Here is a 17845-nt window from a genome sequence, read left to right as displayed (position 1 = left end):
GGAGGGCCGGGGCGGCACGGAGGGGTGGGGGGCACGGAGGCCGGGGGTGGCATGGAAAGGGTGAGGGTGGCACGGAGGCCGGGGGCGCACGGAGACGCGCAGGGGAAACACTAAAGCGCGCGGGGGCAGCGGTCTGCGCTCGCAGGTTTCAGGTTTCGGAGGCGGCTGGGGTCCCGGGTGTCCCCACCTCCGCCGCCACCCAGTTCCCTTTGGGTGGTGTCTGAGCAGGCGGGGGAGAGGAGGGGACTATTTTTGCACACGCCGCCTGTGCCCCTGCTTGTGTAGAAAGCCCCCCCATATGGACAAAGCAAGGACCCCCACACTCTCCTCAGACCATTGGAGTCCCCTGCTGTGATTGGTCAGACCCTCCTGGGGCCTATAGAGGACAGGGCGTCCAGGACCTCCTTACTGGCCCTGGCTGTGTGGCCGCTGCACAGCGGAGCTGCCCCACAGGAGCCACGCAGGTGCAGTGGCCAGTGGGCGGAAGGCCCTGTCTGGGAGCCGCTCCAACAGCATTGTCACCTCGTCCATCCTGCCTCCTGGGAGCCCAGAGGTCAGGAGGATCAGAGGCAACTGGGTGGCAAAATGGATCCCACGGGCGAGACAGGCTGGCGAGGTGGCATCCTGGGGACTATCATCTGGAGTGCACCCGGTATGAGACATGGAGGGGGCAGGGGGATGGGTCCCAGCTCTGGGTCCACTGTCAGGGACCTCCTTTCCAGCCCAACAGGCAAAGCGCCCCATATGGAGGGCCCCATTTCTGCCGACCCTGGAAATGCCCTGGACACCTGGACCTGGGCAGGGGGAGGTGCTGGTGTGGGGCTGGGAGAGAGCCTCTGTCCATACCTTCTGTGCCCAAGGTAGCCCGCCTCGATGACCAGCGTCAGAAGACAGCTCCTGTGATCAGGGGTGGGTGGGTTTGCGGGCTGGGCCAGATATCAGGGTCTTCTGAGTTGCGGGTCCTCCTGAGGGTCCAGGCAGGGCAGGGAGGACCACCCCAGGGCTCCAGGCCTGGCACTCCTACCCCATCCCTCTTGAACGATGCCCCTTCTCCCCAGTGCACCAGGCTCCTTTGAGGTTTCACCAGAACCAGGAGTCCCACTGCCTCCACTGCTTGGTGGCCCTTGAGCTAGAGGGCTCTGAGGTCTCTTCCTTCCACCAATACCTTCCGCTCTGTGGCCTCGAAGCAGCGGCGGAGGCTGGGTGCTGGGATTTAGGGGAGGGCCTGTCGGGGAGCTGCCAGCAGGCTTCCTGCCTTTGGAGACAGGAACTGGTGTCCAGGGACTCTGGGTCAGCCCTGAGCTGGGGCCTGGGCTTCATGAACAGAACGCTGCACCCTGGGGAGGGCTCGGGACTGGTAACCGGCAGGCCTGGCCTGTGAGACTCTCCTCGGCCTCGGGGCCTGAGGGCCAGTCCTCCTGACTCTGCGAGAGGACAGGGAGAGCCAGGGCCCAGCCCCAGCAGCAAAGCCCCGAGCCGCATGCCCTGGTGGCCCGGCCTTGCTGACCAGGGTCTGAGTCAGGGGCAGGAAGACTGACAGGCTCACATGAACAGGGTGGGCAGGGGCGGGCCTGCCAGTCTTGGGGTGACCAATGGCCGCTGCCCAGGGGTCCCCAAGTGCTGGCTTCTGCCCATCCTGGAACAGGCAGTGAGTATGTCTAGGTAAGAGGACCCTGAAGACATGGCCCTCCCCTGCCCCTGACCTGGGAGAAGGCACAACCCCCCAGAACCGTCCAGAGGCTGTGTGGAGGCCACGCCTAACATTGGGGCTCTGGGGGAGCCAACCCTTGAGGGACCTCGGCTGGAGAGTGCTGGCTGGTCACTGTGCTCTTCCACCCACAGAGGCCAGGCCAGCGGAGATGTCACTTCTCTAGCTTCTTCTCCTGTGTGACGTAAAGAGCGTCCTGGGCCATGGAGACCGAGGCCACAGGCAGGAGCCTTGAGGCCAGCAGGGTGGGGTCCCAGAGGTGTCCACAGCTGACATTGGAGGACCCTGTGGAGTCCTGCCTGCCCCATGCCAGGGGCACCATGTGGGCAGGAGGAGCCGCCCCAAGGGTCCCCCCTGCCTGGGAGGGGTGTCTGTGGAGGGGGTGCCACCCCAAGAGGCAAAGAGGGTGGGGGCTAGACCTGGACTAGGGTGAGGCAAGTGAGGCGTCCACGTCAGGAGCGCAACGTAGGAGTCTCCAGAGACTCAGCAACCACGTCCATCGGCAGGTGACGGACAACCAGAATGAGCTGGGGCCGTACCAGGTCAATGGTCTGGAAGCAGGAAGGAAGTGTGGACACGCGCGACAACACAGGTGAACCACGGGAACACGATGCTCAGTGGAAGAAGCCCGTCGCGGAAGGCCACGTGTCGCGTGGTCCCATTTATAGGAAATATCCAGAACAGGCAGATCCACAGAGACAGAGGCAGGTTGTGGTCGCAGAAGCCTGGGGAGGTGGAGAGGGGAGATGGGGAAGGGCTGCCTAAGGGGTACAGGCTGCTTCTGGGGTGATGAGAATGTTCTAGAACTAGATAGACATGGTGCCTGCAGGACCTTGTGACCATACTAAAACCCACTGAATTGTACACTTTACCATGGTGAATTTTATGGTATGTGATTTATATCTTAATAAAGCCTTTAAAAGCAAACTTAGCAACCAAGGTAACTAATACTTTAATGCAATATTTTAAAGAGTCAAAATTAATTTTAAAAATCTGTGCAGAATATCCAAGTATTGAACACAGGCAGGCACGGAATTCATGCAGGACCTTCTCCGAGGCCAAGGCCGTGGTGGCTCAGGAATGGGGGTTCCCATCACCCTGGCACCCTGGTTTTGGCTGTGCTGGGGCGGGGGTAGCCACGGGAGCCACGCCAGCCTAGGGGACGGCAGTGACTTTTGTCCCCTCCTGTGCCTTCCAGTCCCCTGGCCCATGTGACAACAGTGATGTCTGTTAGGCACAGGGGCTGGGAGGGGAGACCAGGGCTTCGCTGCATTCCATGCTGGTCCTCACTGGCCTGCGGTGGCTCCAGGGAGGTCCCCTTCTACAGACAGACTCAGAGGCTCAGGGAGGGGTCACTAGTAAGGGGCGGGCCTGGGGCCAGGGGGAGGACGGGGGTGGGAAGAAGGGCGGGAAGCCAAGGAGTAGGACAGGGTCCCGGGAGGGGCTGCAGGCATGTCCCGGGCTGCCAGAACAAACTGCGTGGCTCAAACAACAGGAATTTATTCTCTCAAGGTTCTGGAGGGCAGACGTCAGAGGTCAAGGTGGGGCAGGGCCACGCTCCCTCTGGAGGCTCCAGGGGAGGGTCCTTCCTGCCTCTTTCAGCTTCTGGGGGCTCCGGGGGCTCCTTGGCTTGTGGCAGCGTCACTCCAGTCTCTGCCTCCGTCTTCACACGGCTTCTTCTGTGAATCTCTGTCTTTTCCTCTCCGTATGAAGACACCAGCCATTGGATTTAGGGCCCACCCTGCTCCCGTACGTCTCATCTTAACTTGATTACATCTGCAGAGACCCTATTTCCAGATCAGGTCCCATTCACGGGGATTAGGGGTCAGGACTTGAAAATATCTTTTAGGGGACACAATTCAACCTTCTACAGGAGCGAAGGGCACGGGGTGGGGGACAGGTGCAGAGTGGGGAACACAGGGCCATAGGGACAAGGTCAGCACCTTCTCAAATTCCTCCTCTAAACATTTTAATCCAATAAGCCACATGAGCATTTCTGCATACGAGGCTGCCCCAGATTCCACACACAAACCCACATGCGGGCACCACAATGGGCATCGTAGGGCCCCAGGGGACACCCTCGCCTGGCAGGACCTCCCTGCAGTGGGCACCTGTCCCCACCCCTCCACCAGCCCTCTCAGCTGCATCTCTAGGGAGTGTCAGCCTCTGCAGCAGTGAGGACCCCAAGCCGCTACCCCAATTTGGCCCCAGTGCTGGACCCCCTGGGGCACAGAAAGAAACATGTGGCTGTTGATGAAACTGAGGCACAGTGAAGGGGCAATGTGCACCCAGTAAGGTGGAGCCAGAGCCGGAATCCCAGCCCACCCACCTCAAGCTGCCACCCTGAGAGGTGGCCCCCACTCAGGATGGGTGGAGGGGGGCAGGAAGCTTGGGTGCCCATAGAAGTGCTCACCTTGTCCCTGCCTGTGTGTGGGGGAGGGGTGCAGCTGCCAGGGGAGAGGGCTGTCCCCACCTCAGCCTGCCCAGGGAGAGCTCAGCCTCGGAATAGCCCCCACCTCCCAGCCTTGCCCACCACAGGGGTTCCAGCGTTTGCCCAAGAGACACTGGAGGGCAGGGTACAGCCTGCCAGGGCTGCTTGGCCTCCCCAGGAAGGCGAAGATGTTGCCAAGTGTTCAGAGCTGACCATGGGCCACCCCGCCAGCCCCCCCAGGGGACACACCCTGGTCCAGGAGGAGGCTGCAGCTTGTGAGAGCTTTGTCCTTGTGCACAAGGGCTCCCTGGAAAAGACAAGTGAACGCCCTCCTATTTCTAATACCCCCAGGGCAGGGGCAGGGCTGGGATGTTGCAGGGATCTGGGGTGGCAGGGGGCCAGGCTGCAGCAGGACAGGCCATCCCCGCTCCCCATGCCCCTGCCTCCTGCAGTTGTTGAAGGCAGAAGGGCAGCAGTACCAGAGGCCACCAGACCAGAAACTCCCCAGAGGGGCAGCGTCTGTCGTGCACAGGGACTGGGGTTCAGCAGCATCCCCAGAGCTGTGGGGTGGTCCCCGTGGCCTCTCCAGGCCAGCTCAGGCTGGAGTGGGGCCAGTGAGTTGGGGGGCCAGGGCTGGGGGCCAGGAGGGACAGCTCTGAACAGAAATGAAACCAGAGGGGGTGCCCTGGGTACAGGCCATCTGTCAGTTTGGGGCAGGTGCTGGTTCCAGGAGCTTTGGAGAATGCCACACCCACCTGCCTTTCCACCTGCCACTTCCCTATCCTGAGGACCTTCCCCGGGCTCCCCTCGCCCTTGTCCCAGTGGGGTGGGCTGCACGGGGCCTCCTCAGTGGCAGAGCTGCACAGGCCACAGACTCTTCCCTGCCCTGCTGGAGGGAGGGGCTCTCTGGTTTTCTTTGTACTAAAAGCATTGTTTCATCCTCTGTGTATTTTTAATTCTTTTTTTTTAATGTCTTCATTAATTTATTTTTGGCTTTGTTGTTGTGGTTGCTGTCGTTGCATTTTTTAATTGAGGTGAAATTCCCATAATATGAAACTGTCTTTAGTGGACAATTCAGGGGCATTTAGTACAGAACACTTTCATCAACCCTAAAGGAAACTCCATACTCGTTAAATGATAACTGCCATTCCCCTGTCCCCGACCCCCTGGCAACCACCCATCTGGTTTCTGTCTCTATGGATTTGCCTGTTCTGGATATTTCAAAAAAATGGAACCATATACCACAGGCGGTGTTTCGTGTCTGGCTGTTTTCACTCAGCATATGGCCAAGGGTCACCCATGTTGTGGCATGTGTCAGAACTTCACTCCTGTTCGTGGCTGAATGATATTCCCTTGTAGGGATGTGTTTATTCGCTCAGGTGTTAATGTCAGTGCTGCATGCTGGTGACAAGGCGGCAGTGCAGGGGGGACGTGCGGGGTGGGGGCAGCCCCCAGACGGCAGGCAGGGCTGGAGAGCTGACAGTAAGCACCACTGGAGAAGAACTTGGCAGGACCACAGGCTCTTCCATCCTTTGACTCGGTCCTTCTATTCTTGTGAACGTTGCCAAGGAAAGAGAGGGGCTACTTGGACAAAGACACACTTTTGTCTCTAGTGACAAACATGCTGGAGCCTCCTCAGGGTCCAGTAGCACATGGCCACTCACAGAAGCTGCTGGAACATTCTCAGCTCACAGGCACAACATGGAGCCATTTTTCACTGTAACTGTGCAGCACCGTGTGACGTGATAGAACGCGATACAGAGAAAGCAGATCGCAGCGTCACATCCACACTGTATAAAACACTAGGAGGCAGGACCACATGACGGAGAACTGGTGGTGTTGGGGTTGGGCACAGGTGGCACAGGGCTTACTTTGACTGTCATTATTGGGGTACGGTGCTGTCTGTGGAACACAGAGACTAAAAGACTCAGGCCTGGAAAACAAATGGATGGTGAGGTGTCTCCCTCCAGACAGGCTACGTCCAGGAGGGGCTGTCGGGTGATGTGACCTTGTTCTGGTCCTCAAGGTCTCATCCTGGTGACAGCCCTGCAATGCCCTACTTGGGGAGGGAGGCCAACCAGGGAGAGAGGTGCCCTCAGGGCCCATCTTGGCCTAACAGAGACCTCACTCTCCTCCCTGGCCTTTATTTTAGGGGTTCTTGGGCCTAGCTCCCCGTCTCCCTGCAGTGACCCAGGGACAAAGACAGCTGCTTGGGCCTGGCTGTTTGCTGGAGGGGGCCCAGGTTGTCCAGCACCTTCTGCTGGCTTCTTGGACACCCTGGCCAACCTGCACCCACTGGGAGACCCTGCCAACCCCACAGATTGTCTCCAAGGGCCACCACACACACACCCTTCCAGCCCCTGTGAGGCCAGCAGGCAGGGCTGGACCTCGTGCTACTGATAGAAACTCCACATGAGGAGCAGGGCTGCGGCTGGCTTAAGTCCACGGCTGGAAAGCCAGGCTGTGAGCCCCAGACCAGTGGCTTCCTCCTGCGTTATATCTTCCTCTGCAGAAAAGCACTAAGAATTGGACAAATTCCTAGAAACACAAAACCTATCCAGACTAAATCACAAATAAATAGGAAATTTGAATAGACCTATAACTACTAAGGAGATTGAATCAGTAATCAAAAATCTCCTGACAAAGAAAGGCCCTGAACCTGATGTCTTCACTAGTGAATTCTATGGAATATTTTTTTTTCCTTTTTGTCTTTTTTCGTGACCGGCAACGGATCGCAACCCTCAGTGTCACGCCCGTACCGGACTGGGACCGGCAACAGGATCACAACCCTCGGTGTTGCGCCCGCACCTCGCTCAGCCAGTGAGCAGCCAGTCTGTATGTGGGATCCGAACCCTCGGCAGGAGCGCCGCCGCGCTCCCAAGCAGCGCACTGTAACAGTGCGCCACTGGGCCGGCCCCAAATTCTATGGAATATTTAAAGAACTAACACCAATCTTCAAACTCTTCCAAAAAATTGCAGAGAAGGGAATGCTTTCTGACTTATCCTAGGAGGCCAGCATTACCCTGATACCAAAGCCAAGGAACTACAAGAAAAGAAAACTACAGCCCAATATTCCTTATGAATATTGATGCAAAAAATCCTCAACAAAATACTAGCCACCTGAATTCAGCAGCACATTAAAAGGATAATATACCACGACCAAGTGATTTATTCCTAGAATGCAAGGATGGTTCAACATATGAAAGTCAATCAGTGTAATACACCTCATTAACAGAACAAAGGACAAAACCACGTGATCATCTCAACCGATGCAGAAAAAGATTTGACCAAAATCAACACCCTTTCATGATTAAAAAAGAATAAACACATTATGAATAGAAGGAAACTATCTCAACATCATAAAAAAGTATATATGAGAAACCCACAGTAAGCACCATACTCAGTGGTGAAAGACAAAGCTTTTCCTCTAGGATCAGACACAAGGCAAAGATGCCGGCTCCCGACACTTCTATTCAGCATAGCACTGGAATTTCTGGCCAGAGCAATTAGGCAAGGAAAAGAATAAAAAAAAATAAAAGGCTTTCAAATTGGAAAGGAAGAAGTAAAAACTACCCCTGTTCACAGATGATATGATCTTATATGTAGAAGACCCCAAAGATTCCACATACACACACAAAAAAAAAGAACAATTAGAGCTAATAAATAAACTCACCAAAGGAGCAGGATACAAAGTCAGCTCACAAAAATCAGTTGCATTTCTATACGCTAACAATGAACAATCTAAAAAGGAAACTACAAAAACAATTCTATTTGTAATAATAACAAAATGAAACAAAACAAACAAAAAAATGAAATACTTAGGAATTAACTTATCCAAGGAGGTGAAAGACTTGTACAATGAAAACTAAAACATTGCTGAAAGAAATTAAAGAGGACATAAATAAATGGAAACACATTCCATGCTCATGGATTGAAAGACAATATTGTTAAGACGTCATTACTACCCACAGTGATCTATAGATTCAGTGCAATCCCTCTCTAAATCCCAATTTTTTTTTGGAAATAGAAAGACTCATTTTAAAATTCATATGGAATCTCAAGGGACCTGGAATAGCTAAGACAGTGTTTAAAAAGAACAAAGCTGGAGGACTCACACTTCCTGATTTCAAAACTTACTACAAAGCTACAGTAATCAAAATAGCATGGCATTTGAATAAAGACAGACATTGACAAATGCAATAGCATAGCAAGCCCAGACATAAACTCTCACATTCAACTCCTAAAATTCAACAACAAAAGGGCCCGCCCATGGCTCACTTTGGAGAGTGTGGTGCTGACAGCACCAAGTTAAGCGCTGAGATCCCCTTACTGATCATTTAAAAAAAATTCAACAACAAATAAACAATGCCGTTCAAAACTGGGTAAAGGACTTGAATAGATATTTCTCCAAAGAAGATATACAAATGGCCAATAAGCATGTCAAAAAGTGCTCAGCGTCACTAATCATTAGGCAAATGCAAATCAAAACCATAAGGAAACACTACTTCACTCTCATTAGGATGGCTACTCTCAAAAAGAAAAACAGAAATTAACAAATGTTGTCAAGGGTGTGGAGAAATTGGAACCTTGTGTTCTGTTGGTGGGAACGTAAAATGTGCAGCCACTGTGGGAAACAGCGTGGTGGTTCCTCAAAACAGTACGTTAAAATTACTCCACAATCCAGCCATGCCACTTCTGGGCACACACCCCAAAGAACTGAAAGCAGTGTCTTGAGCTACGTGCACACCCACGTTCACAGCAGCACTATTCACAATAGCCAAAAGTGGAAAAAATCCAAGTGGCTCATCACCAGATAAGCGGACGAGCAAAACGTGGTCTGTTCAGGTGCTGGAATGTCATTCAGCCATAAAAGGAAGGAAATCCTGACACGTGCTACAGCATGGCGGAACCCTGAGGACAGCGTGCTAAGTGAAAAAAGCCAGTCGCACAAGACAAATACTGTGAGATTTAGAGCAGATGAGGTTCCTGGAGTCATCAAAATCACAGAGACAGAAAGTGGAGTGGGGTTGCCAGGGGCTGGGGAGGGTCAAGGAGAGTTGGTGTTTAATGGGGACAGAGCTTCAGTTTGGGAAAACAGAAAGTTCTGGAGACGGACAGTGGCGATGCTCGCACAGCAATGCGAATGTGCTTAACGCCACTGAACCATGCACTTAGGATGGTTAAAATGGTGAATTTTATGTTGTGTATTTTACTACAAAAGGGAAGGAAGGAAGGAAGGAAGGACTGAGAGCAAAAGGAGGAAAAGGCCCGCCGCGGTGCCGCCGGCAACCTGCGCTGCTTCGTGCTCTCTTCCGTGCACCAAACTTTCTACAACAAACGCGATTTCTTCATCTCATCCAAAAATTTATTATAGATAATATTTCAATCACCCTAATTGAAACGGTGACATTCATTCAAAGCCCAAAAATAAGCAAGAATTTAACTGGCCCCCAATTGCTGCTAGGGACAGGGATGGCTCACCCTTTGGGAACGGAAATTGGTGGGATGAACTGGCACCCCCTCCCCATCCTGGGCCTGGGCATCCCCCTGATGTCTTGCCTGGGGCTCTCAGCAGTCCCCCTGCTGCCCCATATGCCCGGCCAGGATGGGCATCCAAGTCTCCTCCGGGGAAACAGAACTCGAGTTTTTCTCACCTTCCTGGGGGTTCTTGAATGAGGAGGAGGACGGAGCCTGCCACCTGGGGGAGCCACCTGGGGGAGCCACCTGGGGGTGCCACCTGGGGGAGCCACCTGGGGACTGCTGGCTGCAGGAGGTGCTGCCTGAGGGGCTGTTGGCTGGGAGCTACTGCTTGGGGGGCCGCTGACTGGGGGGGACTTTTACCTGCGGGCTACTGCCTGGGGGGGTCTTCTGTCGGGGAGGGGGCTTCTGCCTGGGGGGCCACTGACTGGGGGGACTGCTGGCTGGGGGGGAATGCTGTGAGAGTTACCTGAGACCCTCTTGGCCTGGCACAGGCCACCCAATGGCAGATGCTGCTGCTTATCACATCCACTGTTACCTGTCACACATCATGATGAGTGTCACCGTCACTGGTAGGGGCCAAGCCCTGCTCCACCAACAGGACCAGGCCACCACGGTCTGCGTACAGGTCATGGGCAGCCCTGTGGCCTCCAGCACACAGCCCCATTCCAAGCTTCACTCACAGGCCCGCCGCCCCGAGTGTGGCCACCACCCAACAGGGCACTGTGCAGGATGAAGCCACCCTCCTTGGGCAGAAGGTAGCCGTGTACATGGTGTTCAGAGCCGGCCAGGGACCACCCCCGGTCCTCTTCACCCCCAACCAGCCGGCTGCACTGAGATCTGGGAGGAAGCTGGAAAAGCTTTATAACCCCAGAAGCCCCCTCCTCCGCCCACCACCAGCCCGCGGCCTTGCTGGGCTGTGCGCCTCCCACCTGGTCACGGCACCACGGCACGCTGGCCCTGCACCACGGCCAGCTCCTCCTGCTCAGCTGCTGCCATGGCTGCAGGCTCTGGGCCTGGGTTCCAGCTGCGTGGCCTGGGGCAGATCCGCGCCCCTCTGATCTCAGGCTCCAGCTGGTAGCTCAGGGAGCTCATGCCAGGCCCAAGCAGCCCCTCTTGTCCCTGCGCTCTCTCACAGGTGCCACCACTCCTCCTGCCCCCACCCCAGGCTCGGGAGGCCAGTCTGCACCGCCCAGTGAGGACAGGCCAAGTGCCAGCGAGCCCCTGGGGGTGGCCAGCGCCAGGCTGGAGTACTGGGAGGGTGGGGACAGCTGCAGCTGAGACGCAAACAGGCCGAGCAGCCACAGGTATAAAGCTGCAGCCCCTGCAACCTCTCCGCTCTCAGCCCAACTCACCGCCCTGATCCCTCGAGGGAAGCCAGGCAGAGGCAAGCCCTGCCAGGGAGGGGCGGGCCTCGTCTCCACCCGTAGGACAAGGTGGGGCCTGGGGCCTGGGGTCCCAGGGAGGCCTGGGGAGGTAGGGAAAGGAGAAGGAAGGGGAGGGCAGCCCTCCCTGCCTGCAGTGCCCTGAGGGAGCTCCAGGTCCAAAGGCAGCCGCAGTGCCTGGCGTGTGCACGTGTGCAGGCATGTGCTGTGCAGGCCTCCGGCACATCTGTGACGGTGGCTGTGAGCCGCATGTTGGCCCCTGGAGGCTGGGAAGCTCACTGCCCACGGGCCCCAGGCACTGAGTGGGCACAGGGTGGGGCTGGCAGGGCAGCAGGTCCAAGACCTCCAGACCCACAGATTCTGCAGGCGCACTGGGCCCTGCACCCAGCCCCATCCCGGTGGGACCCCACTGCCTCCACCACCCCTTCCCACCATCTCAGCGTCTAAACGCAGTGACTCGTGGGCAGAGGCCAGCTGCTGTGGGTAGACCAGAGCCCCCAGGGAGGGCCATGTGGATTGTGCAGAGTGGTCTGGGGTGGGGGCCGGGTGTTGAGGACGCAGCAATGCTGGGGATATGTGGGGGTCTGGGGGGTCTTAGCCAGGCCTGGAAGGTCTGGCCAGCTCTGGCTGTGGAGGAAATGGGGAGGGAGGCCTTTCCGGGCACTGAGAGCGACCCCCAAGAGGCAGGGCAGCGGACCCACGGGGCACGCGTGTGTGGTGCCTTGTAGCTTCTGCACCAGGCTGGACCTCACAGCCTCACTCTGGGGACCAAGTGATACTCCGTCCCAGGTGCTGGATGCAGAGCTATAAATAAATAAGCAACAGCCCAAAGCCTTGGGTCCTGCCCTGCACCGTCCACCTCCAGCTCTGATCTCAGGCTCCCCTGCCTTTGTCGGGGGAGCACCCCAGAGAGCGGGGATGAGAGAGGGGTGGTGAACAGACACAGCCCAGCGCGCCCCTGGCACTCTGCAGACAGGACATTTAACTCCTGGCTCGACCGAGCCTGGTCTCGAATCAACACAGTCCCTCCTCCGTAAAACAGGTGACATTGGCCTCTGGCAGGGCCCCAAGGGGCAGGAGGGCATCCCCTCTTCCAGAATGGCCCCCAGGATGCTGGGTGGGGTGGGATTGGGGTCCTAGCTCAGGAGGTAGATGTAGGTGGTGGGGCCTGTCCCAGGGGCCCCGGGGCCCAGTCCTGCCCCCCATCCTAGCTGACCCTGTCCTGCCCCCACCTGTACGCTGGCTGCAGGAGGTGGCCATTGGTACCCCAGGCCAACAGGATTGGCTGCAACCCTGGCCTGTGGCTTTTCTGTCGGGAGGAGAGTAGAGATGCCTCAGGCCACTGTCTAGCCTCGCTCGTGACCGCGGGCAGCCCCTATTGGCAGCAGGAGCATGTTCCAGAAGACTCTGCCACCCCATGAACTTTCAAGACAGCCAAGGAGCCTAGGACACCCACTGGCCCCATGGTCCTTGAGCTGTGAAATAGCTGCTCTGCCACGAGCCCCAGAACCCAACCCCCCCGGGGATAGCAACCTGAGAGTCCGGTGAGTCACAAGGCACCACAGGGGCACAGGACAGCCCGGCCTTTGCTGGCCCCTCAGCCTGTCCCCAGATCCCTGTCCTCCTGGCTGCAATCCCGGTCGGCCTCTATAGCCTGGCACGACTCTGACTCTCACGAAGTGGCAGCTGCGCCTCCATGGCAGGAGCCGGCGCCGTGCAGGGTCTGTGCCTGTGCGCACCTCTCAAGCCAGCTCCCTGTCCGTCCCCAGGGTCAGACGGACAAGGACTTCTCTTCCTAGATGAAGAAAACGGCCCAGGTGCTGGGCATGTCCCTGTCAGACAAGGACACAGAGCTGCTGCCCACGGACATGAGGCACCAGGGTACGGCTCGCCCCAGCCCGCACAGCCCAGTCTGAACACGGGAGCCCAGCTGGGGGCTTCGTCCTTCCCCTGAGGCTGTTGGGCCCAGGACCCCATGACCTGCAGTGGGTGAGGAAGGGGGTATATAGGACGGGGGTCTTCCCTGGTCATCCCCTTGGTGACCCAAGCCTGGTGGGTCCCAGGTTCCTTCAACTATGTCAAGTTCTTTGAGCACGTGCAGAGCTTCCAGGCCTCTGCGCAGCTGGAGAGCGTCATCCGCGAGACCTACCAGACCCTGGACAAGGACAGGAGAGGCTTTGTCGAGTGGAATGAGATCAAGTAACTGTCCGGGACTTGGGCAGGGCTGGGCACAGGGGTGCAGGAGCCCTGGACCCCTGCCCAGACCCCGGCCATGTGCCACCCCGGCAGACCTGGCCTCCCCCACCGGGATCCCCAGCCTTGTGGAAGGCGAGGCCAGGTCGGACCCAGGGTCAGGGCTACAGGGATAGCACCGAACCCAAGCCCAGAGCCCAGGCTTGAGGCCCACGGCACCTCTCCAGGTCCTCAGTGTCCCAAACCACAAAGTAGGGGGTGAGCACCTTGTAAACCATCAGGCACTGGCCAGAAGCCCCTGTGGCCTGACCTGAGCCCACCCTTGGCCCAGGTACATCCCGTCTGCCATCCCCAGCAGCGGGCCAGCCCTGATCCAGGTGGCCGACACAGACGGGGACAGGAAGATTGACTACGAAGGTGGGGACAGCACAGATGGGGGTGGGGCAACCCCTCAGGACCTTCCTGCCCCCAGGGCCTGACCCTCCCCCCAGCTTACCGATGGGGAAACTGAGTCTCAGGGGTGCTGGCCTGCGGGAGCCACTGCAGGTTTCTGAGGAGAGAGGGCCCAGCAGGCTCTGTCTGGGAATGCCAGTGGGTACGGCCACCGTGGGTGTGGGAGGAATGGAATTTGAGGCCTGGGTCATCGCGCCACCATCCACCCTTCCCAGTGCTGGCCACAGGCCTGCCAGCTGTGGGCCCCATCCCCATAGGTTTCTGAGGAGAGAGGGCCCAGCAGGCTCTGTCTGGGAATGCAGTGGGTACGGCCACCATGGGTGTGGGAGGAATGGAATTTGAGGCCTGGGTCATTGCGCCACCATCCACCCTTCCCAGTGCTGGCCACAGGCCTGCCAGCTGTGGGCCCCATCCCCACCCACCTGGGCCTGCAAACGCCCACGGTCCCTGGCTTGTGGCTTGAGGCTTAACTTGCTCCGGGCTCCAGCCTCCCAGCCTCTCTGTGCCTCAGTTTCCCCACTGAGAAAAGCAGGATGATCATAGGGGCACCTGCTCAGAAGGGTCTGGTGGGACTTCCTGAGAGTCTCCTCAGAGACCCCGGCCATCGGCACAGGGCAAACAGCAGTGGTGTGGGACCCTCGGTCAGCACAGGCTCTGGGCCTTTCTGCTCCCCACCCAGGGGCCAAGAGGGCAGGACGTAGGGATCCCACGAATTGTGGGTCCCTCCTCATAGAAGAGGACACTCCGCCTCTGCCTCCTCTGGGAGCTAAAGGGCCTGTAGGTCTTGGGGTACGGGGCACAAAACAGGGTGTATTTACTAGAAATTGGTCTCCTGCCCTAGAATTTTCTGAATTGATCGAAAAGGAGAAAACTCAAAAGAAGTAGAACCACAACCAGCCCTGGCCCAGCCAAGAGGCCCCCGGGGACAAAAAGGAGCAAGCGTGTGCTCAAGGGGACGTCGCTGCCCAAGGAGGAAGCCATGGGGGTGGACACAGCTCGTGTCAGGAAAATGCTAGGAAAATAGCGTTAAATAAGCAACGCAGCCACGTGCGTTTGCGGCCTGTGCAGGGGAGCCGGGGAGGGGCAGGATCGTGTCCGCGGGTGACGCTGGGAGCAGGGCGAGCGTGTGAGGGTGCAGGAGGGAGACCTGGAGGTCGGCTGCCCCTCTGCCGTCCTCTTGCCCCCACCTCACTGGGGTCCCACCAGCCAGCCTTGGGCTGGCCCAGAGGTGCCCCCCATCAGCACAGTGCTGAGACCCCTGAAGGGCTCCGTCCCCCAGGTTGTGCTGGGCCCGACCTGCGGCCACATGGGCCCATGCGCCCACGCTTCACACAGCAGCCGCGTGAGCATGGCACAGGGACACCTGCAACCCCAGGGTGTGACCGAGTCGTGCCCCAGTGGGTCTCATGCAAGGCCGAAGCACCCAGGGCCCATCCTCTGCCCGCGACTCCTCGCCCGCCCCGGCTTCCCCGCCTCGTCCTCCTCTTCCTCCCCGGACACTCCTCATCTCTCTCCATGGTCCCCGTCTGCTCCCAGGTTCTGCTGGCGGGGTCCCCGGGGCCAGTGCTTGGGCCTCTGCCCCACCCACACCTGCTCGCCCGGCGGGCTCCCCCGTCTCATGGTTTAAGTGCCACTTGAAAGCTGGCAGCCCCCGCCTGGCCTGGGGCCCCTGTCCCAGCCCCGCATCCTGCGTGGAAGGTGAGCTCACACCAGAAGGCAAGACACAGCCCCCAGGAGCACTGCTGCTGGCCTAGATGAGTGAGCAGGGAACAGCTGCCACCAAGCACAGGAACGTCAGGGCTCATCTGTTGCAGCAGCAGAGTCACGTCATCCTCGCCAACCCACCTGCAGGCGACTGACCTGCCTTCCACACATATCCGGAGTCCCCTCCCCGACCAGCCTGGCTACGGTCACCTCATGCCTTAGTGACCACCGTAGCCTCCAAAGTGGTCTCTCTGCCTCCACCGCTGACAGTCTGTTAACTCAGGAGCCAGAGGGGACCTTTTAAGGTAGAAGTCAGACGAGTCACCTCTCAGAACCCTCTGAATGACCCCCTTCTCGTGCAGTCGAGCCACGTCCCCGGGGCCCCACATGCCCTGCCTCCCCTGCTCTCTGCCCTCAGACCCAATGCCCCGGTGCGGCCACTTGGCCTCTTCAGCCAAGCACCACCTGCCCCAGGGTCTTTGCACAGCTGTCCCATGGCCTGGCACACTCTTCCCTGGAAATCCAGCTGAGACAAACTCCCTCTTCTCCTTCAATGCTTTCCTCAAGTGTCACATCCCATGTAGGTCCATCTGTCCATTTCGCTCTCCCTCCTCGGGCTTTCTACACTCTCCTGTACCTGGTCTCCGCCTCGCTCAGCTCTCCCCCTCCCCTAATGCACTCGAACATCCCCATGTGTGTGTCTATTATGAGCAAAGCAAGGCACCCGGGACATGGGCTCTGAGATCCCAGAAAAGGGAAGCCCCTCAAGCTGAGCGTGACAGTGACACAGGTTTCTGCTGCAGGCATTTGCTGGCCAGTAATGGCTGAGGGGCCCAACAGCTGAGGAGGGTGTCCTGTGGCCTCAAGGTGTTTAGTCAGGGAGGAGGACTTGGGTTGTCGTTCCTGTGGGGCTATCTCTAAGGACAGAGAACCTGACCAGTCCTCGTAGTCTGGAGTCCATCTTCTCCGTCAGCCCAGACCCAGGGCATCAGCCCCCACCCTTCCCCTAACTGCCCCCCAGAGCAAAAGTAAACCCGCTGGGTCAGGGGTTGGCAAACCACAGCCCTCAGGCCAAATCTAGCCCAACGCAGGCCCAACGTGGTCTAGTTATTGTCCATGTCTACCTTTGCACTCCAGAAAGGTCAGAGGTAAAAAGAAGGGCAAAGGTGGGCAGTGCCACACTAAGGAGAGGAAGCAGGTGCGGCTGAACTGTGACCAGATAAGGGAGACTGTAAGACAAGAAGCACTGCTGGAGGCAAAGAGGGACGGTCGTAATGACAAAGGGTCAACCCACAGGAGAACAACTGTTCTAAAGGTGTACGCACCGAATAACACACCCTCAAAATACATAAAGCGAAAGTGAGCAGACTGAAATGAGAAAGGGGTAGTGCACAATCGCAATGGGAGGTCTCGGCATTTCTCTCTCAGGAAATGATAGAACAAGTAGGAAAGAAATGAGTCATGCTGAAGAAAGAAGAATGCACAGCACTGGGGAACCACAGTGTGTCCCAGTATGGAAAGAACTTCTTGTATGTTAGGGAAATCAGCAGTTTGCCATGCGAGTTGCAAAGATCCAAAGATGGTGGAATAGATGGTCCCTAGAGTCACTCTCTCCCACAAATCAACCGATTTAAACTATAAAAACATAACATCAAGTGCATATGGAACGGGGAGATGTCCAGCGGGGGAGGCAGAAGCTCTGCAGAGACCACATGCCCTGAGGGGCCGCCGTCCCACGATCCGGCAGATAGGCTTCACCACTGCCACCCAGCTCCATTCCAGCCCAGCCCAGTGAGCGCAGAGTGGGGAGACATCTGGCAAGGGAGGTGGAGGCTCCGCAGAAACCACACACCCTGTGGGGCTGCCACTGCCTGATCCAGCAGGTAGGCTTCACCACAGGCACCTGGCTCCATTCCCAGCCCAGCCTAGTGCGCTCGGAGCAGAGAGACATCCAGCAGGGGAGGCAGGAACTCCACAGGGGCCACACTGCTGCCGCACAATCCAGCAGCCCGGCCCAATGCATATGGAGTACAGAGATGTCCAGCAAGGGAGATAGAAGCTCCGTAGAGGGCCGACCCTGTGGCTCACTTGGGAGAGTGCAGCGCTGGGTGTGCAGCGGTGCTCCTGCCGCGGGTTCAGATCCTATATAGGGATGGCCGGTGCGCTCACTGGCTGAGCGTGGTGCAGACGACACCAAGTCAAGGGTTGCGATCCCCTTAACGGTCACACACACAAAAAAAGAAGCTCCGTAGAGTCCACACACCCTGTGGGGGGGCCGCCACCGCGCGATCCAGCAGCAGGTAGGCTTCACCGCCGCCACCCGCCTCCATCCCAAGCCTGGCCTAGTGTGCACAGAGCAGGGAGACATCCTGCGGGAGGAGGGGAAGCTCTGCAGAGACCACACACTCTGCGGTGCCTTGGCACATCCCAGCAGCCCGGGCCAGAGCACACAGAACAGGGAGAAGTCCAGCATGGGAGGTGGAAGCTCAGCAG

General features: G+C 57.8%; 1 protein-coding gene across 1 annotated transcript in view; it reads left to right on the top strand.

Annotated features, from left to right (window-relative positions):
* The window catches only part of LOC103587401, a 27485-nt gene that overhangs the window by 2944 nt on the left and 6696 nt on the right, over positions 1 to 17845 (top strand). Inside the window, exons 4-16 of the mRNA XM_008568849.1 lie at positions 438 to 553; positions 4318 to 4459; positions 10112 to 10189; positions 10756 to 10878; positions 12214 to 12264; positions 12772 to 12912; positions 13066 to 13201; positions 13527 to 13612; positions 14928 to 14990; positions 15185 to 15346; positions 15771 to 15932; positions 16326 to 16380; positions 16490 to 16583. Of these exons, the coding sequence (XP_008567071.1) occupies positions 438 to 553; positions 4318 to 4459; positions 10112 to 10189; positions 10756 to 10878; positions 12214 to 12264; positions 12772 to 12912; positions 13066 to 13201; positions 13527 to 13612; positions 14928 to 14990; positions 15185 to 15346; positions 15771 to 15932; positions 16326 to 16380; positions 16490 to 16583 (1409 nt within the window). The remainder of the gene's footprint in view (positions 1 to 437; positions 554 to 4317; positions 4460 to 10111; positions 10190 to 10755; positions 10879 to 12213; positions 12265 to 12771; positions 12913 to 13065; positions 13202 to 13526; positions 13613 to 14927; positions 14991 to 15184; positions 15347 to 15770; positions 15933 to 16325; positions 16381 to 16489; positions 16584 to 17845) is intronic.

The sequence above is a fragment of the Galeopterus variegatus genome, unplaced genomic scaffold (genome assembly GCF_000696425.1).
Source record: "Galeopterus variegatus unplaced genomic scaffold, G_variegatus-3.0.2 Scaffold446, whole genome shotgun sequence".
Classification (NCBI taxonomy): domain Eukaryota; kingdom Metazoa; phylum Chordata; class Mammalia; order Dermoptera; family Cynocephalidae; genus Galeopterus; species Galeopterus variegatus.
Note: the sequence above shows the minus strand (reverse complement) of the source record. Positions and strands in the feature narration are given on the sequence as shown.